The following is a 24482-nucleotide window of genomic DNA, read 5'->3' as shown; positions in this document are numbered from 1 at the left end:
TTGAAGTTCAACGGCCGTTTTCCAGCCTACGCCTGAAAGTATCTCCTAATGTAAAGGACCGAGGGTTTGTATATTGTGTCGGAACAAACAAGCTTCATTATTACAGTAAACTAATAAAATGTTAAACACACGCCAAATTATGTCTGTCGGCAGTTTGCCTTTCAGCCATTTCCCATGAGTGGATGTAAACAAAGCATAGTGCAATCCTGGAGGCCTGTCACGGTAACACAAACGTTGTTTATGTACAACAATAGTAATTTCAATCAGAGTCTACTGAAATATTGTACGTATATTACTCTCACAATACCATATTGTATTTCATGGGACCCATGTTTTTATCAAAATACAGTACAAAAAGCCACAAAAACTAAGGAAATAGATCAAAACACTCGAAGCACAGCTGAGCAGGGTTTAAATGTGTGGGAACAACACCCCCTGACAAACACAAAACACTCTGTTTACAAAAACCATGTGGTTTATTAGGTTGCATAAAATTTACTAGATATTTCTTGTCGAAATCCGATATGTCAAGTTCTAATATGGTCGAGGACCAGGGTTTTACTGCATTTGGTAAGCAATCAATGAATGTGGCTCTGAGGGTAAAGCTGCTAAGCAATCTAGGAAATATACTTCCTCAGAACAAAAAACTAATTACTGTTCTGGAGTAACATTACAATCACACTGAAAGCATAGAGTGGATGAAAGCAGCACCCCTTGGCAACGTGATGTCATTTTTTTTTACTGCTTTGTTTGTTCCCATTTTGACAGCTTGTTCTGCTGGCTAACGAATCTGCCATGTTATCCACCTGTCACAAGTCCTTTCCTTTCAACTGAAGTAAACCCCCCGTATTTGCATTCTCACGATTCGTGGATTTCTCTATGGAACATATATGCACATTATTTGTGGAAAATTTGCCTATTCAAAGTATTTTTCACTGAGAAATATTCACTAGTTATATAGAGTATTTTCATGACTAAATGCACTTTTTGTGATGAAACTATTAAATACTCGGGTATAAGCATTTTTAGGGGTTTTTGTGTGTGTGTGTGTGTGTGAACTATCTAAACAGGCAGTTCTAAGTGTTTTTTGAGGGGTTTTAAGTATTCGCGGACTTGAACTATTCGCGGGGGGGTGTGGTACGCAAAAACCCAAAAACCCTTCTCGGTCTGTTTATAAGTAAGCAAGTTCCAAGTGAAGGGGATGGTTGTTAAAAAGCTGGGTATCATGCAAGGGGAGCAGCAGAGTAAGGCTGTTTAGCAAAAGACTCACCCAGAGAAAAGGTTGTTTTGGAAGGTGGGTTGATAGGGGGGGGTGTTCAGGTGGGGGGGGATGCAGTGTGGGATGGGTGGAAAGGGGTAGGCAGGAGTTTGACTTCATTAAATTTTTGTTTCTTACGACCTCCTCCTCCATTGTGTGTTATAAAATATGAGAATTGCAATCAAGCACCATTCATATGTGGGTAATGTTTATGTTCTGACAGCTATTAGCTGATGGAGTTTTACTGGTATCATCACCAATTTTTAAAGTGATGGCTGAGTATTGCTGATATCTGTACTGCCATTAGTTTGCTAAGTGACACACAATTCTGAGGTAAATATTGTTTTTGTAAATTAATAGAATACTCTAAAGCTAAAACACTAATACCTTTCTTTCTAAACCCTGTAATTTTAAATGAAGTAAAGGCTGATCTTGCCAGTTCCCGGCATTGCTTTTGCCTATTCCAAAACTTTAACTCTGTGGCATACTTTAAGGCCTTCTTTTCCATTGCTTTAAGGATGAATAAGAATTTATTTTATTTTTACTACAAAACCCAAAATTTATAATGCAAAAGCTTTAACAAGCCAACAAATTGTAACGCAGTTCGCAATAAATGAGCAATGGTTACAGTAACTAACATTGGTAAATAGTTGTTTCTTGCTAAGGCTGTTTGTCAGAATTTGCTGTTTCTTACGCAAGAATTTTGCATGAAATGTAAGTGGTTGTTAAAAATAAGAAAAACATGTGAAACATTTGACAAGCTGTAAGGTTGGTAAGCCTGGGTAATTGCATGATGATTTGCATTTAGCATACAGAGTTTGCTTCTAAGCCTGTCATGTAGTTTGCTTCTAGGGTAATCTGATGAAAATGCAACTCGTGTGATACACTAGATATGTGATAAAACCATTTTTGGGGACAAATCTGAAGGGTCACATGATACAAGAGCATATATGGCAATTACAGCTCTTTTGAATTTTACAAGGTTTAGATGGTAATTTGTGCTAGTGTGTTCACAGTCTTAATTTGGTCATTTTACAAATGAAGTGAGTGGACTACAGTGCTGAATGGTGTGGGAAGGGGTGCTGCAGAGATAACGCAGTAGCTTTTCATCTAGCCTCAAAGGCAGATACTTTTGACTTTTCTGTGGCGCTGGATCAATTACATTTAAAGGAGAAGCCATACCCTTTCTGTATACCTCTTTTCTACAATGACTTTGTCTCTATTTTGGCAATAAGGGGACCAAAAATTCAAGGTCAGGGAGAGGTGCCGCCCATAAGTCATTTTCCCCCAAATTTTGTGAATTCATAGTACACCAGCATACCTGTCACCCATATTGGCACACAGGAGGGTTAAGGTCTATATATATATTCTATCATTTCAAATAAATCATACTTTTCTTCTTTCAGGTTTCTTAAGACAGCTAAATGAAATACAGAATGTCATAACCAGTCTTTTAAAAATAATTATAACTACTTAAGTACCTACCAGAAATATCTTGCATAGGTGCATCTTCATAACCCATTTTGTAATATTCATCCTCAACTTCTTCTTTGACTGCAATATCTTCGCCTTTGGCTGTAGTGTTGTCTCTGGCATGCTGCCTGTGGCTCAAGTCAAACTCTTTTTCTTCCGAAGACTCACCATCTTTATGTGGGGATGAGTAAGAGCTCATCCCTTTCTGAGAAGGTTCATCCTCTCTTGGAGGTGACGCTGACTTTGCTCTTGACTCTGGTTCTGAATGATGCTCTGGCTCGGGCTCAGGCTCTGGTTGAGACTCTGCATCAAGGTCACCTTCTGGTTCCAACTCCAAGGCTGGCTCGTCACGTTCTGCCTCGTGCTCAAACTCACGTTCAGGCTCTAGTTCAAGTACAGGCTTATTCTCATGCACTGAATCAGGGTCTGGTGCTTCAGGATCTTCCTCTTCCTCACCCTCTTGCTCGTCATGGTCTGGCTCCAGCTCTAAGTCTCCAGCATCTTTTGAAAAAGAAAATACGGAAAATCAACTTCCAAATACTGAGAAATTGCCATAAGGTTATGTGCACAAAACTGTTGTTACTCAGAATGTCAATTACAATAAACCACTAAGGAAATATGCATAAATTAAACCACTAAGGAAACATGCATAAATTACCTAACTTTTTTCAAGGAAAGGGTAAAGTCTGGAATCAGAAGAGGAAACACTTAAAACTCTAAGTGGACTACAAAAAAGATAAGAAGTAAACCCTCAGTGGGCTACAAAAAAGATAAACATTCTGTAATTTTTCAGAATATAATACCCAGTCACAAAAAACCAAGTTTGGCATACTTCCTTTCTGCCTGTCAATTCCAAATCATGTAAATTTTCACAAGAAATTTTATTATTTGGGTACTTCCTTATTGTTTAAAGATAGCCACATCTTTGTGCTAGCAGAGGCAGTCAGCATTAAAATAAAAAGATTGCTTGGCTGACCAAGATGACTGTCTATATAAAAGGGATTTTGACAAAGGAAAAATCTATTTCTGGGGGAGGACCTGTGTCAGCCAGTGAAATTGGTTCCAATTTGCACCTTTCTTGGTTTAAGACTGCTATATATACCAGAGAAAAAAGCTATGTAGGATGCTGGAGTTACTACCTCCAGTTCGATCATCTCATACAGATGTCGGTATACACCAGGGGTGAGCTATTACGCTTCCACAGGCCTTCGTCCAATAGACTTCTCAATTCTCAAAGACCCAAATTGGATGAGCCGTTACAAACTTGTAACTCGGAATACTCACCCGACCACCAAGAAGGCGTCATCACGAGACTGACACGTCATTCCAATTTTAGCAGCGATCGTGTTTACACCTCATTCTGTTCTGTGTGCGATCGTATTTTCTTTTTGGCAGCTCATCATGTCTTCCACCGAGGTTTTATCACCATCTAAGTTGAGTACTAATTCTGGTTGGATTGTTGGTCTTAGAGGCAATTTAATTTGTTTTTATCTTACGGTTTTTTCGTTTTAAGTGTTTTGTAGCGCTGCCCCATATGCAGCGTATGCTCCATGTTTGCCTCTTACATTCTGATCTTCAATCTCAGCATTTTTTATATTATTTTGTGTGTTTTTCTCCTTGTTTTTGTTGACTCCATATAATTTGGAGTTTGTGTGGAGAAAATGTATTTTACTTTGCATCGAGTGCTGGCTGGGGACGAGATAGTGTTTTTGCCTATCCATTATCATTTAGGCCGTGGGTCTCCCATTTTCTGACAATAGAACTTGGGTCCCTCTTATCAGTTTCTCTTCCCCTCCAATCTTTAATATGTTCTCCTTGGTGTGAAGTATTTATTTATGATGTTAGCTGTTTTCTACAAGGCAGGATGACATTTATATTTTTAGATTAAGTTTGGCATTCGTTCTGGCGGCCATCTTGGGATACACACGATATCCTTATGCCCGATGCTGCGGCCTGTCTTTTCGCCAATTCGTTTATGCTTTTATATATGTGTTTTATATGTTGTCCTCTTTCGAATGTTTTTATTGAATTGTTATCTTAGATATAGTTTTTTAGCCTTAGGCTAGACGTGCTGTTCTCTTACACGGTGTTAGGCTACCTTTATCTCCCGTTCAGCCACTAGGCTGGGGAGGTTAGGTTTGCCTTGTTTATGAGTGCCTGTAGCGTGAGGAATCCTCACTTTCCTCCCTCCCTGCTTGTTCTAGTCTTGTGTGGCTGGCTGAGCTAGGACTCTGGTCCTTCTCTCCCCATTACAGTGGCGTACCCCACTGGCCCCCTGTCTAGTCCAAGCTTGGGTTTTGGAGTGTAGGCTACAGTCTCTTTCCTCTCTCGTGTATGCAGTTCAGTTTTCGTCATATGATTTGTGACGTCACCTGTGCGTTTCCCCTGTATGGGGAAGTAACCGCTCATCGTTGTTCGGTTTCCCCCCTCCCCTGGGTGGTATAGTCAGCGTCTGGAGAGTGCTGCCCACTTGACCAGTCGTCGTTCCGCCAGGTTTATATCACTACCCCCCTCTTTTTCATCCGGGCGGTGTTTCGTAGACTTGCTTCCAATGTCTATCCGGTTGGCAGCTCATGTGTCGAACATTGTCCCGCGTGTGCATGATAACATTCGGGGTTTTTATTATTATTATTTTCATCTCCGCCGGTCTAGTCCTGTTTTTCGTTGTTCTATCACTACGGTGATTTTAACCGCGGTTGTTGGGGAGGTATATCCTTTCACCCTTCTCCGCCATGGGGACTCCGTTCCCATAAATGTATATACAACGAAATCAGTGACTGGCGGCGGAGCATTATAATATCCCCTACGGCGGAACATTATAACGTTTCCGCTTATTTATGATTTTAAAACACATTCGTCCCTTTTTTGCCTTGTATTAATTTTATGTTATTAACAATCCCTCTCGCCGCCGGTCTTATTCCGGCGGCGCCTGTTCTTATGGTACTCATTTACCATCTTCCTACTTACAGATGGTACGTTGTGAAGAACCTGGGTGCTCAGCCATTCTCCATCAATCGTTTGGTCACGAAGTGTGCCGCTCACACTCTGGCTGTGCGGTTCATGTTGGGGATGGAATCGTTTGGCACCCAGAAGGGTGTGAGATTTGTTACGCCCTTTACGGACTGGCGTCCGATGAATCGGTAAGTGTCGAGAGTCGACTAATTTGTAGTCTCTTTCGATTATATTACCTCTTATAGCTCTTCCTTTCAGGAGGGATTTTTTATTAACTCCGCCTTCTCTTCCAGGCTAAACCTGTAATCCGCTCCGCAGCACTGTCGTCTTTGAAGTCCTGGGTCGGCGGATTCGGGAGGAATGTGGCAGCCGGTAAACCGTACATCCTTTCAGAGGAGATATGTAATCTCCTTTACCCTGGTGCCCGAATTTCCACCGCCTTACCAAAGGACTTAGCCACGCCGATCATTGAAAAGATTCGGCTGGATACGCAATCCTCCCAAGACAACGCCCTGTGCGGAGAAGTAGCGGAAGAGGTGGCGGCTATTAATTTACATTCAGAACCCATGATTGTCAAAGTTGACGTCCATCAGGTTGAAGGTAGGGTGGTAAGTGAGACAGGCGGGGTTGGTGTGTGTGTTCCATCTCTTAATTCACCTTCTTCTTCATCCTCTTCTTTCCAGGTTTTCCCGAATCCAGCCAACCTTGGGGACAGATCTCAATCTGTCAGGCCCAAGGTTAAAACACAGAAAAAGAAAGATTCCTCAAAACCTTCTAAATCTCAAAGGCTTCCCTCTCTGATATAAATTTATTTTAGGAATTTTTTATGCCATTGTATAGAGCAATCATTCAGCTGCCAAATGAAATACAATGGAGCAGTCTACCTTGAAAATTGTCGATGGTATGTCTCTTTGAACAAAAAAGGGTATAACTGTAAAGAAGTTTTATGCCTACTGCTCGAATCACTGCCACTTTCCACAGACTTAACTATTTACAAGAGTCATAAGCAAAAGGGTTAACAGTCTTTATCGATCCTCCTGACCAAAGAGAACTTACAAGATCTGGAGGAACTACCACAGGAGTCGAATCTAGTGGAAGAGACCTATCTCTGGTCTCATTCCTAGGCAAGCCATGTTGACAAACTTCTCTAAAAAAAAAAAAAAAGCCCTGTGGCCCAAAGGAAACAGCCATTCTTACATGAAGTCTTCATAGGGTGAAATTCTCCAAGGAGATTGGAAATTATCTGCCCATTTCTCTCTCCAATGAGCCCAAAATGAGTGCGTCAATCTTCATTCTTAAATAAACAATCAGCTGGGTTGGAAGAAGCGTAGACACGTGAACACCGGTCAGAAAGGCCAGCACAAGGGCCAAACGCAGATAGTAATTTGCCCTAAACTGTCTGAACTGATCTGGAGAAAACTAACCAGGCATCCAAAATACAGAAGGACTCCAATTCCAAGCAGGGGACTCCATTCCACTAATGAAGCCACAAAGGTGAATACTGTACCTGTGGTGCTGTGCTCAGACCAAAACAGCAAATTTTCAAAGTAATTTGTATTTCTCCTAACATACAAACCAGAAGTTCTTAACATTAAGATAAGCTTGCAAATGTGAGCTGGATCAGCCTTCAAACCCATTGACAAGTAGGGAGAAGCCTCGCCCACTGTGATGGTCTGCACTCCACTTTGCCTTCCAGCAAAGGTGATAGATTAGAGGGGTGGCTGAGGTGGGCCATTTTAATGTAATGAGCTTCAGTCTTGTATATTAAAAAGAATACAAATTACTTTTAAAATTTGCTCTGTTGCTATACAAATACAAATTGTGATGTACTGAAATATTACTATTTCTGTTACCGAGAAGCAATACTCTTATGAGGATCTACCGTGTACTGTGTGTACATTTTGTCAACTATGTACACTGTGTATGTTTTGTTAGACTGAGAGCAGTAGAATAAAACTTCAAAAATATGGACACACTCTGATTTAGCTCCTCGTTTTTACAAGTCTTCTTTTATACAATGCCCAAATATGCATTACATACATCCAGATTTTTTGGTGTCAAAGAAAAACTGAGTGGATCCTGTTGTCTTTTTAGCTACAAGAGGTACCTAAAGTGAGTAACTTCACAATGTCATCTGGAATTAGTCTGCCAGTGTTCAAGGAGGGAGAAGAGGATTTTACTAGTTTTCTGGAGCAGATGGAGTGCTAATTTGTAATTAAAGATGTTGAGGAATCCAAGAAAGTCCATATGCTTATAGTAGGTTTACAGCCGAAGAAGTATCAAGTTCTAGGATTTAGTTACATCTGGTACTCCTTGAAGTAAAACTTTTGATGTTTTAACATCATTGTTAAGAAAGCATTATTGTGGTACTATGAATCCAAGGGTTGAACGTAATAAGTTCCGGCTAGTGATGAGATGAGAAGGTGAGACTCTTCAGGCTTTTTCAGTATGTTTTAATCATGATGCTAGACATTGTAAGTTTGTTAATTCAAAAAAACCAGATGTTAGTTGACCAGTTGATTGCTGGACTTCATTCAAAGTGTATAGCAAATAAGCTTCTTGAGTCCACAGAGGGACTAGATTTAACTTTTGATAAAGCTTTACAAATTGCAGAAGCTACTGAAGTTAATGAAACAAACACTGCTTTTTATGCAAGGTTGGGAAATGGGAACCAAAGCACTCTGCATAAGACTGTTCATATAAACAAAGTCTACAGTAGACAATCTTTGCAGAAGGGTGATGTGAAAAGTGAAACCAGTGAATAAAGCATTTAACAGTGATAGATGTTATAGGTGTACTAGTTATACCCATTTAGCTAATGTGTGCAAATTTTGAGATAGTGAGTGCAGAAAGTGCCATAAAATTGGACATAATGCTGTTGCATGTCGGGAAGGTAAAGTGCCGAAATCTCAATATCATGTGGATGTAGGCTTAAATGAAACAGTAAGTGTTGCAAATGAGTCATTAGAAGCCAGATATACCACAATTAAAGAGGCTTAATCCCAGTGTTGCTAATAATGCCAGGTTGAATCCTGCTACGCCTAATATTAAATGAAAATGATTATCATATTTTTGAAATATAAATGATGTGCTGAAATTTGATCCTAAAACTGATTTGATGTTACAAAACAGTAATAAATATTTTGTTAATATGAATTTGAATAATGTTGACATTGACTTGGAATTAGATACAGATGTTGCTGTCACTTGCAAATTAATGAATTTGAACCTCCGAATGCAGAAGAGGTTTTGTTGTTTGAACATGTTGATACTACTAATGTTAATTCCTCTGATTTAAATAGAATTGTTGTACCACCACAGGGACGAGATAAGGTAGCTGATGAGCTTCATAACATTCATCCAGGTACTGTGAAAATGAAAAACTTAGCTCGATGTTCTGTATGGTGGCCTCATATTGATAAAGAATTAAGGAAATTAAATTCATGTTAAATGTGTCAACAGTATTGTCATTTTGCTATTGAAGAAAAGCCATTGCAATACCTATAGAAGGGCAAATGTTTTTAGTTGTAATTTATGTATATATATATTCTAAATGGCCTGAAATTATTCCCACTCATGGTAGTATTTCTAAGGTTAGTGTCTAAATTAAGATACATATTTTGTATGCATGGATTGCCAGATGTATTAGAGAGTGGCAATGCTACAGCTTTTGCTAGTGAAGAATTTCAGAGCTTTACTGCTGAGAATGGAATTCGTCACATTACTAGTGCTCCATATCATCCTTCTACTAATGGGTTAGCTGAAAATGCTGTTAAAACTATAACACTGCTTTGAGAAAATGTGAAGGAAGTAAGGATGAAATTTTGCACAGATTTTTGTTCGATTATTGTATCCTGTCTCACATCACAACTGGCATTCCTCCTTGTGAACTTATGATGAAAAGAAGATTGAAAACAAGATTTAATTAACTGAGACCTGATTTAAACGATCATGTAAAAATGCAGAAAGCCCAAGCTAGAAATTACATGAGAAATTTGAAGAGGGTGATCATTTATATTTTAAGAATTATTCCAGGGCAGGACCACTTAACAGTCTTGGGATTGTGGAAGAGTGTACTGGTCCCATTTCTTGTAAAATTATCAGTAGTGCTGGAGATGTTGTAAATAAGACATTTTGATTAAATATTTAAACAAGTGAAACCCTCTTGTGAGATCGAACGTAATGCTAAATTTAATGATGCAAATGAATGTCTTGAACACTCACTCCATACCTAACTCTGAATCCAAATTTCAACCGAATGAAAATAATGGAACTGATGTGCATGATTTTGAAAATATTAGTGAAACAACTGATAGTGTTAGCCCAATGAACACACCTGTAGTGAGGTATTCAAGAGCCCAACGAACACACCTGTAGTGAGGTATTCAAGTCGTATATGTAAACCTGTCCAACGCCTTGATTTGTGATTGCATGTAATTTTGCAAGTACAGTACTTATGTTTGTCACAGATACAGTACCATGTTATTTTTACATTTTTATTGAACTGAACTCTGTGTAAGTTCTTTCTTAAGGCAAGGAGGGGTGTGTAGTATTGAAATATTATTTCTGTTACCAAGAATTAATACTCTTATGAGGATCTACCTTGTACCTTAGGTATGTTTTGTAAGCAAGAGAGTAGTAGAATAATCTTTAAAAATGTGGATGCTCTCAGATTTAGCTCCTTGTTTTTACAAGCATTCATTTATACAATGCCAAGTATACATTGCGCAAACCTTCGTTCTTTACATTAAGAAAAACCCAGGGGTATGCGAATCGGTTTCCTAACCCAAAGATCGGGAAGAGCCAACAAGAGACCTCACTGCCTCCTCGGAAGGAGGCAGTCCCTAGACGTCCAAGGGCATCAAGGGGAAGAAGCAGCCTTCCTTTCCTTCGGCCGACGGAGGTCTGTCTGATTCCCAGGACCCCCTTGGACCTTGGGAGAGGAAAGGAAGAGGCAGCTGAAGACAAAATCAAAGATATGATGAAGAAGACGGCGGCTACTTCCACAGGGCGACTCCCTTCACCTTCACGCCAACATCTACAGGATGGTGGACACGAAACATAACATCCAGGGCAGCTAGGCAGGAACATAACAGAAGTGGCCCAGGACAGCACCACCAGGAGAAGCAGCAGGCATGATCAGGACAGCCGATGCAGGAGCTCCGGCAGCGGTTCGGAAGGCAGGAGCTATCGCAACAGCTAGGAACGTCACTGCCCCAGGGTGACTTCCTTCACCTTCACACTGACATCTTCTGCAGGATGGCGGACATCATAACCTCCAGGGCAGCTAGGCAGGAACACAACGGAACCTGCCCCAGGCACGACCACCAGGAGAAGCAGCAGGCACGATCAGGACAGCCGATGCAGGAGCTACGGAAGCGGTTCGGAAGGCAGGAGCTACTGCAACGGCCAGGAACATCACATGTAAGTCACCAGCAGCGACAGGAACGGTCAGGACAGCTGTGGCAGGAGACCAAGAAGAGCCGCCCAGAGACTGTCATTGAGTTAACAGGAGCATAACACAGGAAACAGCAGGAGCAGATGGACCACAGATACGCCAGAGGCAGTGCCACAGCATACACGAAGGCCAGCAATGACAGCGATCGATCCACATCAGCGGGAACGGTCTGAACGATCCTGACATGGAACTATGTCGCCCAACCAGGTACTGTGGTTGATCCCGAAGCAACACTGAATGAACGTCGGGACCCCTTCATGCAACATATCCCCTGAGATATCCAGCCAACTACTGCTGTGTCTGCAGTGCTCACTGTCAACCTGAAAGAGAAAGCAAAGGTGGTTAGAGAGGGAGACTCCTCTCGCTACGAGGGGAACTGCCCTATGCAGCAAGAGAAGGTACCCTAGAAGAGGTCGCCTGACCACCCACCTCCCCCTAGCTGTCTTCACCCGACGAACGAGCGAGATCTCTACCGAAGGAGAGATAAGGAAGAACCTAAGGGGAGAGAGAAGGACGGAGGGGAGGCCACCAAGGGCGCCATGGAAGCAGAACTTACAGACGACGCCCGCAACCTCCCACCCGCCCCGCAACTCTCTAAGCGCAGGTGGCGAAAACAACACTGCTCAGCACAAGTAGGAAGGAAGTAGTCATGCCTTTGTACACGGAGGGCGGGAGCCAAAGAAGGGAAGCGAACTCTTACGTCCCGATCAATGTAGGGGAGCGAAGATATTACGTCCCAATCTAATATCCCTGATTGTACAGGGGAACGCCTTCAGTATCTAAATAAAGGGCTACTGGAAGAGAGGCATTACCACTCGGTTACGCTCCTCTAAATATGCTCTTGGCCGTCAAACCCAAGACCGTGTGGGGGAACGACGGCTTATGCAAGATTATCACAAATCGTAGGTTTGTAATAATAAATATCAAACACGCAATATATACACAAAATACATTAAGATCCCACCAGGATAAAGAAGAGCTTAACGACAGTCAGACAGAGAGATCCGGAACCACGGCTGCAATGCACGACGGCTGAAAGCAATCTGTAATGTTTACTTCAGGGCAGGCGGGTATTCCCGCCTACCTGGCGGTAGTTACTGCCTAACCACCTTGCTCAAGAGTTTAATGGCCATTTCCAGCCTACGCTGAAAGTAATTCCTAATGTAAAGGACCGACGGTTTGTATATCATGACGGAACAAATAAATTTTGTTTGCACTATTATTTTTTAAACTTTATAGTTGATGACAGTATGGTTATTAATTTACTGATAATTCCAAATAAACTGATAATAAAATATGTCAAGGCTGAAATGTAAGGTTTACAGTATGTATATATATTTATACTATTGCTAAGGGAATTTTTCTCTCGTTTCAGGAGAATCACAGTGTCCCTTGGCTATCAATTTCGGATTAGCCATAATCTGGTCTCGTCCATCATACCATAGACATGCAGAGCCATATACAACGTACTGAAAAAAGAATATTTAAAACTTCCATCAACTCCTGAGGAATGGAATGAAGTTGCTCCGCATTATTTCCAGCAATGGAATTTTCCAAATTGCGTAGGGGCACTAGATGGGAAGAGAGTGCTAATTGCTAAGCCCCACATTCTGGTTCAGATTTTCATGATTATAAAGGTCATTTTAGTATGATCATGATGGCATTAGTTGATGCATCTTATAAGTTCCTGTATGTAAATATCGGTGCCAATGGAAGAGCCAGCGATGGTGGGGTTTGGGATAGGTGTAGCCTCAAGGAAGCAATATAGTGAAGTTTTAAATATCCCATCATCATGTTGCTGACCTTTCTCTGATAGGCAAAGCCCCTGTCACTGTTGGGGATGAGGCATTCCTACTTAAGCCCTATCTGATGAAACCTTTTCCAGGAAGAGAATTAAACAAAGAAAAAACTATATTCAATTATCATTTGTTAAGAGCAAGGCGCACTTCAGAAAATGCCTTTGGCAACATGTCAGTAGTATTTAAGGTGTTATCAAAACCTATTCTAAACCTATCCAAACTTGCCTGAACAATGTAAAGGACATTTTGTTTGCTATTGTGGTTTTACATAATTTTATCCGTGCACAATCTAAGAATTTGTATGCACCCCCTGAAATAAGAGAGCGAGGTTTATCAAACAGTGGTTTGGATAGTACAGTATTCCTGGACATGGCGGACATAGTACCAACAATGCCCAAAATGTAAGGAACACATTAATGGATTACTTTAATAATGAAGGGGCAGTACCATTCCAAGATGAACGAGCCTGTATGCACTAGTGGACATTTTCTCCCATATGCCTTTGAATATTTGCATTTGTATATACAGGTTGCGTACCACACCCCCCGCAAATAGCTAAAATCTGCGAATACAGGTTGACCATCACTAATCCGGCGTCATTGGGACCTAGAGGGTGCCGGGTTAGCCAGTTTGCCGGATTAACCATTTGATAGGCTAGAATACACGAAACCCAGTAGCTAAGCACCTCATCCTAGAATTAAAATATCCCATAAATCAGTACAAGTTGGTTAATAAAGAAAAGACAATTATCAAATACATGTAGTGCTCGAGTTACGATAATTCGACTTACGATATTTCGAGTTTACGATGGGGTTAGCAATTAATACCGATACGAAAATATTTAGGAAATATTTTTAGATTTCGCGCAGGCAGCGAGAGCGACCAACTTCTTCTCCTCCATCTCTTTATTCTATCTGCTAGTTAAAAAGGTAAAAGAGAATGATAAAAGTATTGTTAGTAACGTTATACTCTTGCGTAAATGCGTAGTCATAAACAACCGAACGGGAAACTGTTGTTTTGCTAATAATCGTACCGGATAACAATTGTTTTGCTTGTATTTCAACCATCGTACGGTTAAACAATTACAGTAGTTATGTTACAAATGACGGTAAGTACTGTACAATAGGACTGATATATTTTTTACACTATACCCTTATTCGCTTTGGAGAAAAGATCAGCAAGGAAATATACTGCTACAGTAACTTTAAGCTGCAAGCTGTAGCTGAAGCTGAGAAAACAATGTTCAAGCTGCTAATGACTATAAATTATCGTGCATCGGCAACATGGATGAAACTCGACCGTAAATAAAATTGGAGAGAATGTATTTTAATCAAAACTACTGGGCATGAAAGAATACAAATTACTGCTGTTTTGATGCCGATAAAAGATAAATACGTAAAGCTCGTATTATGATGAAATCAAGAGAAAAAAGCGAACGGAATCTTGATTTTTCTTTACACAAAACAAACGCCCCCAAAACGGCTAGCCGCGATTCCTGCGAACGTCATATATTAACGAAAAAAATAGCTAAATTAATTTCACAACGCCCCCTCAAATTGGGACCACTTTGACGTGGTGAGGGGGCTCTCGAACCTAGGGATCTATTTTCCCTAAGTTTGATCCCAAGTGTCCCACATATATATAAATACGCTTTAGGAATAATTTCGTGGATTTTTCCACTTTTTTCAAAATTACCAAAATTAATAAACAGGAAAACATATCATGGCATGGAGTGAAGTTGAATCTGAAGCTAAATAGTGGGAACTGTGGTAGAACCATCATCTACCTGATAATGTTCGGACCTGGTTTTTCAGGCAGAACTATTCTGTGGAGCTGGACCACAGATTCCAGGGGGGCCTGGTTCTAGGAATAGGACTCGGCTTTCTGTCCGGTTAGCCCATATTGTGATTAGGATGGGGATGACTGTATTATTACAATACACTCAATCCTAGCAAGTGGGTTTTACTTACACTTGGGCCATACTAATCATGATGTGCCATCCCCCTTTTGGGGTAGGGTAGGGATGCGGACATTTGGGAGTCAGTTCCCACTTGTGCCATTAGTGGAACATCCAACTTCATAAAAAGCCAAAGATATCTTTTCAAGATTTATTAATTTTTTTTTTATAAATATATCTTTTATGCAAAGTAGTCTTGAGGATATTAGTACCCCTGGACCCCATGATGGTAAAATTCTGGCACAGTCGATGACTAATGGAACGTCACTCCCGAATCTCCTTAACATAGATAGAAATACTACAACGGAACATCCTGTTCCAAGTAAAATATCAATCCCTAAAGACTTGAAGAGTTTAGAAAGTCAAAAAGAAACAAATAATAACAAATTGGTAAACTCCAGTATTGTAACACTGGAACCATACATAAAGGACAATAACTCTAAATAGAAACAAGTAATCCCCCTAAAACCCCATCAACACAAGACAGCTCATCACCGATGAATGTGAAAAAATGAAAAAGAAATAACTATCGACTAAATCCAACACTAGTTCATTTTGAACATATTTTTGGACCAGACAATTGGTCCAGATTTTTAATATTAAAAGCAGAAAAACAGATCTCACCAGCCATTTTAGAGAGCAAATTATTAAATATACACCCCACACAAGACATGGAATGTAGACATATCAAAAACAATGAATGGCTAATACAAACAACAACCAAAGCCCAATCAACAACCTTTCTACAAATAACCAACATAAATGAAATAAAAGTAACAGTAACCAGCCATGAAACACTAAACTATACACAAGGCACAGTAATGCTCCCAGACAATGATGAAAAGAGCTACCATCAAAACAAATCTTAATTGACTCCTTAAACTAAGATACAACAACATACATGACTTGGAATTATATGCTGTCCCAAGTAGAAGGGATGCAAATAAACATATTAAAATAGTCAAAATAAAATTTACAAACCGGGAACTACCACGAAAAATAAAAATTCTGGGACTGAATAGAGAGGTTCGCCCCTTTGTCCCTAAACCTCTCCAATGCTCTAACTGTCAAAAATATGGCCATTCAACCAAAAGATGTAGAAATAACGCTATATGCGCTGTATGTTCTGAAAACCACACAACAAATTGGAAATGCAAAACCTTTAAATGTGTAAATTACAAATTAAATCATCATGCTAAATCTAAAGACTGTATATTTTATCAATATTATACAGAATTACAAATGTTAATGGACAGAACTGGTATGCCCGTTAACGAAGCCAAACTTGAACTGAAGGTGAGAGGAATCAATGACCCAGCAAAACTCCATTCATATTCAAATGTTGTAACAATTCATAATAAACATAAAGAATCTCAACACAGAATAGATATGACACACCTCTCCCCCTCTACTATTCATAAAAGCCCAAGAGTACAGTTGCAACAGGCCTCCCCAGTAACAAGCGCAGTTAATCGTTCAGAAACGAATTCCAATGATATGGAAAAATCAACAGAGGTTAATAATCCAGATCTGGAAACTCATAATGCATTAACATCATCCACAGAAAACTTAATTGACAAAAATAACCATAATAAAAAAAGGAAAGTAATTGACAGAACTCCCCCTAAGGGAAAAAACCTAACATTCCATTTACAGATCGATCTAGCAAAATCCCAGTCTCACCCATTAATCAGAAACAGATTACATTAAATGCATCACAAGTGGAAATCCATAGTGTTCCACAATCCAAGACAAATATAAATAACGATTCCCCAAATATGGATAAATCAACTAACTCTTCTGCACTCTCATCACCGAAATCAATGCAGAAACTTTCAATTAAACATCCCACTGAAGAACCAAAAACCCATAAAATTAATCAAATTACAACCACATCAAATCAACCCTCAACAAGACCAAAGAATAGTAATAATAATAAACCTAAAAATTCAAATCAAAATTTTGTACCAGCACATCGGAGATCCAGTATGCCTATACCAGAAATTCCTAACAAAAATATTACAACATCCAGTAATGGGAGCATAGTTGGGACCCAGAGATTAGAACCATTCCTTCAACACTGAACATGATTTATCTTGCGGATGTCAAGAGTGTTTCATCATTACGCACAATTGTTTACCTAACAAAAATGAAAATATAACCCTGAAATTTCATGAATAACTTTACTAGGTTCCGAAAATGCCCTTTAACATTCCATCAAGATGGCGAACTATGCTCAGAATCCTTAAAACTAAAGAAAAACATGATCAAAACTCAAATAGATTTGCTAATAAGGAAATATGAAGAAGAACCGATCAATGCATCAAATATTCAGCAATCAAACCTAGCTGCAAAAGAAACCACAAAGCAACACAAACTCCCTTAAAATGTTACGGGATGTAGCTAAATCATCAATTAACTTACAAAATCTAACGCCAATCCCCCCAAACAATGACCAACAAAATAATTCAGTGGAACATGAATGGATTTTCTACTCGGCTTCGGCTAGGTGAAAACCAGAGAATACTAAAGGAACATAACCCTGTTTGCATATGTCTACAGCATATTGGTACAACTCCTAAGGAATTTAGAAACTATAAATTAGCTTGCCACTCACCAATAGCGGATGGCAAGCTAGGAACAGCTATATATGTTCATAACGATTCAACTTATGAACCCCTAAATATTACATCACTGTCATATCAAATAACTGCAATCAAATTGCATATGCCAGACAATCAAATTATCTCTATACTAAATCTATATAATCAGCCAAATTTTAACTCACACTTTAGTGATTTACCACAAATAGTAAATAAAATGTAAATGGCTCCCTACTAATAGTAGACGACTTTAATGCCCATAATCCATTGTGGGACAGCACACATGCTAGTAACTTGGCCGGCTCAAACATTGAGAATTGCATAAATGATCAGAATTTACATTGCCTGAATGAAAGTGATTCACTAACGTACTTCTCAAAAACTCATTTAACCTTCTCCTCAATAGATATTTCATTATGCTCACTGGAATTAATTGAAAGACTGGAATGGAATGTCCGAGATGACTCATATACTAGTGATCACTTTCCAATTGTTTTGAATTATTTGAACAACCAAAAACTATCATTTCCCATAAAATATAACTTACTGAAAGCTGACTGGGATAAATACAATTTACAAACTAGAAATATCCTCCCTTCCCATTAAATCAAAACAATAATGTCACAAATGATTTCTTTTCCAGTTTTGTAATCAGTGCTGCAGATAAATGCATCCCAAAACTTCTTCAACCCCTAATATATCCCCTTCCATGGTGGTCTAATAATTTCTCTCTCTTAAATCGAACCAAACACACACTAGCATGTAATTTGAGTAGACTAAAGTCCAGATTAAACACCCTTAATAAAGGCCCTTGTAATATAAACAAACTAAACAAGATAATAGTTATAAGTATAACCATTGATCACATTAAACCACTTTACAATAAATATAATGCAAAATTTCGAAAAACAATAATATTCGAAAAAGCTCAGTCGTGGAAAAATTATATATCGGAATTGTCACCAAATACTTCAGTTAAGGAAATATGGCACAAAATCCGTAAAATCAATGGTAAACATGTAAGACCACCTAGAAGCCCAATACTATATAATGGCAAACTAAATCATAACCTACAAGATATTTCAAATATATTAGCCAAACATACAGAAGATATTAGTGCGTATTCTAATTTAGATGAACACTTCAAAAGAATTAGGACACAAAAAATAAATCAGACACTTAATTTTGAAACTGATGAGGACCTTGATTATAACCAAGAATTCAATATGAACGAACTTAATTTTGCCCTAAAATCATGTCGATCATCAGCTCCGGGGCATGATATGATTTCTTTTGAAATGATCCAGAATTTAGCCACACTAGCTAAAGAATTCTTATTAAAATTATATAATAGCATATGGCTAACGATCTTCCCAACTAAATGGAGACATGCAATAATCATACCCATCAGTAAACCAGGAAAAGACCCTAGCAACCCCACTAATTATAGGCCAATATCTCTAACAAGTTGCTTGTGCAAACTGTTGGAGAAAATGGTTAGTTTGAGATTAACAAGTGTCATAACAAAACACTCAATTTTATCACCTACCCAATCGGGATCAATAGCTGGTAGATCTACACTAGACCCGTTAACTCAAATAGAAGATCATATTAAAAAAGGATTTGAAAAGAAAAAGCTGACAGTGGCTATTTTCTTTGATATAGAAAAAGCATATGATACCACATGGAGATACAATATTATGCACAAATTCCACAGGTCCAATATTCAAGGTCACCTTCCAATATTTATCAATAATTTTCTAACAAATCGTATATTTCAAGTACGCACAGAAAATACATATTCAAATTGCTACGTACAAGAGGAGGGTATCCCCCAAGGCAGTGGTTTGAGCTGCATCTTATTTGCCCTGGCAATAGATGACATTACTATGAACCTGCCTGAGGGTGTACAAAATAGTTTGTATGTGGATGATTTTGTAATTTATTATTCAAGTTATTCTTTGAGACATGCTCAAAGAATACTTAATATAGCAACAAATAAATAATATAACCACTTGGACCAACTCCGTAGGCTTCAAGTTGTCGGTAAATAAAACAAATGGCATTGTCTTCTACAAAGACAAAAGATGGTTGAAACAACAAACCATTAAGTTATATCTTTATAATGAAGAGATAAACATGTGCAATAGTGTTAAATATTTGGGTATAATTTTTGACCAACATTTAAATTAGAAAGATCATGTCAAATATATCAAAGCCAAAGGATTTAAAGCCCTCACTTTATTAAAGAAAATCTCACACACCAAATGGGGTGCAGGACGAGACACAATCTTAATGTTGTACAATGCAACAGTACTATCAATTATAAATTATAGCTGTCCAATTTACTCAACTGCCTCAGAAACTAACTGTAAAATCTCTAGATGCTTTACATCACGAGGGAGTACGTATATGTACAGGAGCCTTCCGCTCATCTCCAACTGTCTCTATCCTAGCAGAGGCAGGCCAACTGCCCCTAAAATATTACAGAGATCTAATTACTTTAAGAAGAGGCTTATCCCTTCAAGCAGGCACATCTCCTGCATCAAATAAATTTCTCAATCAAAATACAAAAAATAACCCAAATCAAAACTCATTTACTAAAAAAGCTAATCATCTATTGAATTTACATAACATGATACCCAAATTTACCCAAGAAATAAATCTGGTCACACCATGGACACTAAAAAGGGCAAAAATATGCACATATTTATCATATCTTTCAAAGAAATATATGTCCAACACAGAAATGTACCATCAACATGCCATGGAACACATAAGACGGAAGGGTAATCCCTTCATAATCTACACAGATGGATCCAAAAATGAAGCTGGAGTGGGCTCATCAGCCTATTCAAGTGACAAAACTATCCAAATGGGTCTTCCTCTAATATCATCAGTATTTACAGCTGAATTAACAGCCATACAATTGGCTCTCAAGATTATAACAAAAAAAGGAATTCCTTCAACACTCATATTGAGCGACTCAAGAAGTGCAATTGAAGCAATAGGATCATTTAAATCAAATAATCACCTTGTCCAAAATATCCAACGGGAAATACATCAGTTAATTACAACTGGCCTTCAAATTCAAATTTGTTGGATCCCAGCCCATGTAGGCATTGAGGGTAATGAGAAAGCATATAAAGCTGCTAAATTGGCTTGTACAATCCCCCCAACTACTACGAAAGCCCCCATATCAGACTGGCTAGCATCAGTTAAACATGATATTTTTATGATAAAATAAAGTTTGTTCATACTTACCTGGCAGATATATATATAGCTGTATTCTCCGAAAGGGACCGACAGAAATTCAAAAACTTACGGCACACGAGATGGGCCAGGTGGTTAGTACCCATTCCCGCCGCTGGGAGGCGGGCATCAGAACCATTCCCATTTTCTATTCAGATTTTCTAGAAACTAGAACTACTGTCTCCTGAGGGGAGGAGGGCGGGTACTATGATTATATATATCTGCCAGGTAAGTATGAACAAACTTTATTTTATCATAAAAATATCATTTTGTTCATGACACTTACCTGACAGATATATATATAGCTGAATCCCACCATTGGAGGTGGGAAGAGACAGAATAGGATTTAGGAAACAAAACTATGTAGGCGATTGACGCCTTGGTTCCTTACCTGTTAGCATTGCTGACTTCGTGATTACTGTCACCCAAGCCTGCTTCTGCTTTACTAGAAAACTCCAGCGGGTAGAGACCTATAAAGCTGGTGGAATCTAGATGATATGTCAACGGGGCGAGACCACAATGTGACTAGACCATATGACCTTACTTTGAGGGTAGCGACAAACTAACAACCACCTGACCAAGCCTAGTTACGTCAAAAAGATTAACATAAACTAAGGACTGGGGCGACCACCACTGGTGGAGACCCAACCACCATAAAAACAACACAAAAATATTTAAAAACACACCAAAACAAAACTAAAGGAGAGGATGAGAGTCGCTTTCTGTTCCCAAGATCGTATTTATGAAAACGTAAGGTCCCAGCGCACAGCAATTCTCATAGGACGTCTTCACTTCTGTGAGATAATGAGAAGCAAAGACCGAATTGCTTCGCCAAAAAGTGGCACCCAGAATGTCATTGAGAGACTGGTTTTTCTGGAAGGCCACTGAGGTAGCAATGGCTCTCACTTACGTGAGCCTTAACCTTCAAAGTTCTCAAATCTTCGTCTAGCACACTGGAATGGGCGTCTATGATGGTGCTTCGTAGAAAGAACGCCAGGGCATTTTTCGAGAGAGGTATATCAGGCCTCTTAACGGAGCACCAAAGATTGCTAGAAGGACCTCTACAATCCTGGGTCCTCTGCAAATAAAATTTTAGAGCCCTGACAGGACACAGGGTTCTCTCAGGTTCTTGTCCAGTGATGTTCGTCAAGCCCTTAATTTCGAAGGACCTGGGCCAAGGGGAAGACGGGTTCTCATTCTTAGCAAGAAAAATAGGGCTCAGAGAACAGACAGCATCAGGGCCTCTGAAACCTATAATCTTGCTGAACGCTTGAAGTTCACTAACTCTCTTCGCCGTCGCCAGAGCAGTTAGGAAAATAGCTTTCTTGGTTACATCTTTGAAGGAAGCAGAATTTAAAGGTTCAAACCTCTTCGACATCAGGAATTTTAGAACTACATCTAAATTCCACGAAGGTAACTTAGGGGAGGCTACCTTAGACGTCTCAAAAGACCTAAGAAGATCATGAAGGTCTTTATTGTCCGATAAGTTCAGGCCTCTATGCCTGAAGACCGTTGACAGCATACTCCTATAGCCTTTGATGGTAGGGACTGCCAGGTTCAAATCCTTTCTCAGATAAAAAAGGAAGTCCGCTATCTGGGAAAGAGAGGTCGTGGTGGAGGAAATTCCCTTAAGTTTACACCACTTCCTGAAAATGATCCACTTGGACTGGTACACTGCGCTGGAAGAGGCTCTCCTGGCGTTAGCGATCGCCTTAGCCACTGGTCTAGAAAAACCTCTCGCTCTGAGCAACTTCTCGATAGTCTGTATGCAGTTAGACTCAGAGCGGGAAGATTTTTGTGGTACCTCTCGAAGTGGGGTTGTTTGAGAAGATCTGTTCTCAAAGGAAGCGTTCTTGGAAAGTCCACCACGAGAGACATGACCTCTGGGAACCATTCTGCTGAAGGCCAAAAAGGAGCGATTAAAGTCATTCTCGTCCCTTCTGAGGCTACAAACTTTCTGACGACTTCCCCCAGAATCTTGAATGGGGGAAAGGCGTACAGATCTAGACCCTTCCAGTCCCAGAGAAAGGCATCTATTGCTAGGGCTCCCGGGTCGAGAACTGGAGCAGTAAAGGGGCAGCCTTGTGGTCCTTGAAGTCGCGAAAACGTCCACCAGGGGACGTCCCCAAAGCTTCCAAAGATCCTGACACACTTCTGCGTTCAGAGTCCATTCTGTTGGCAGAAGCTGATGTTGTCGACTGAGAAGGTCGGGCGTGTACATTCTCGACCCCTGCTACAAAAACGAGTGAGAATCGTCACCCGCGAGAATGTGCCCATAGCAGGATCTCCTTTGGCGATCAAGAACAGGGACCGAGAATGAGTACCTCCCTGTTTCTTGAGGTACGCCAGGGTCGTGGTGTTGTCGGAGTTGACTTGAATCACCCGACCTGCAACTTGATCTTGAAGAACTGAAGAGCCAGGAAAATCGCTTTCAGTTCTTTTTAGATTTATGTGCCAGGACACCTGTTCCCCTTTCCAGGTGCCTGACACTTCCTCCCCCTAGTGTTGCTCCCCATCCCGACATGGACGCGTCCGGAAAACAACACTAGGTCGGGCTCTGAAGATAGAGAGAGACCCCTTCCGCCAACTTTAAAGGATCGAGCCACCACCGAAGATGGTCCTTGACAGAGAGAGATCCTGAGAGACTCGTCTAAGTCCTCCTTGTTCTTCCAGTTGTCCGCAAGAAAGAACTGTAGGGGTCTGAGATGCAACCTCCCCAGGGAAACAAACTTCTCCAGTGATGAAATGGTCCCCAGCAGACTCATCCATTCCCTCACCGAGCATGTTTCTTTCCCCAGGAAGGCCGAAAACTTTTAAGAAGCAGTGCTGCTGACGTTCCTGGGATGGAAAGGCTCGAAAACCCGCTGAATCCATCCGAATCCCCAGATAAAGAATGGACTGAGAGGGGATCAGATGCGACTTCTCTAAATTCACAAGAAGTCCCAGGGACTTTGTCAGTTTCAAAGTTGAATGCAAGTCCTCCAGACACCTTTGTTCCGATGTGGCTCGGATGAGCCAGTCGTCTAGATAGAGCGATATCCTTATGCCGGCAAGATGAAGCCACCGGGCAACGTTCCTCATCAGGACTGTGAAAACCATAGGAGCTGTACTCAGTCCGAAACAGAGAGCTCTGAACTGGTACACTCTTCCCCCCAGGACAAACCTCAAATACTTTCTCGACTGAGGATGAATGGGGACATGAAAATACGCGTCCTGTAGGTCGAGAGAGACCATCCAATCGCCTGGTCGCAGTGCATTGATAACCGACTGGGGCGTCTCCATTTTGAACTTCTCTTTGACGACAAAGTTGTTCAGTCTGCTGACGTCCAGGACTGGTCTCCACCCCCCTGACTGTTTTGGAACCAGGAAGAGACGATTGTAAAAACCTGGAGACTCCAGATCCAGGACTCGCTCTATGGCCCTCTTCTGGATCATTTCTTCCAGCAGATCTAAAAGGATCTGTTGCTTCTCCGGACGGTAAGAAGGCGACAGATCTCTGGGAGTAGAGGACAGGGGGTTTTTTTGAGGAACGGGATCCTGTAACCTTTTTGATTACATTGAGGGACCAGGAATCCGCCCCTCTTTACTTTCCAGGCTTCCAAAACAGGAGAAGCCTGGCTCCTACTGGTGTCTGGAGGTGAGGAAAGTCACTTCTTGCCCCTTTGGGAAGAAGGGGCTCCGCCTCTGGAGAGACCTCTTCCTCGCGAAAAGGGTCTAGAGGAGGAAGATC

At 40.3% G+C, this 24482-nt stretch overlaps 2 protein-coding genes across 7 annotated transcripts in view; one reads left to right on the top strand and one right to left on the bottom strand.

Annotated features, from left to right (window-relative positions):
- LOC136845041 (tigger transposable element-derived protein 1-like) overlaps positions 1 to 24482 on the top strand; it is a 289897-nt gene that overhangs the window by 106333 nt on the left and 159082 nt on the right. The gene's annotated exons all lie outside the window — the stretch shown is intronic.
- The window catches only part of LOC136845042 (piggyBac transposable element-derived protein 3-like), an 85859-nt gene that overhangs the window by 48354 nt on the left and 13023 nt on the right, over positions 1 to 24482 (bottom strand). For 5 of the 6 annotated variants that reach the window (XM_067114771.1, XM_067114770.1, XM_067114775.1 and 2 more), the window contains one exon: positions 2744 to 3232. The exons of the other annotated variant lie outside the window; for it this stretch is intronic. In XM_067114771.1, coding sequence (XP_066970872.1) covers positions 2744 to 3232 — 489 coding nt within the window. The remainder of the gene's footprint in view (positions 1 to 2743; positions 3233 to 24482) is intronic. 6 annotated transcript variants of the gene reach the window in all.

Source organism: Macrobrachium rosenbergii, chromosome 13, assembly GCF_040412425.1.
Source record: "Macrobrachium rosenbergii isolate ZJJX-2024 chromosome 13, ASM4041242v1, whole genome shotgun sequence".
Taxonomy (NCBI): Eukaryota; Metazoa; Arthropoda; class Malacostraca; order Decapoda; family Palaemonidae; genus Macrobrachium; species Macrobrachium rosenbergii.
The sequence above is the reverse complement of the archived record's forward strand: the minus strand, read 5'-3'. Positions and strand labels throughout refer to the sequence as shown.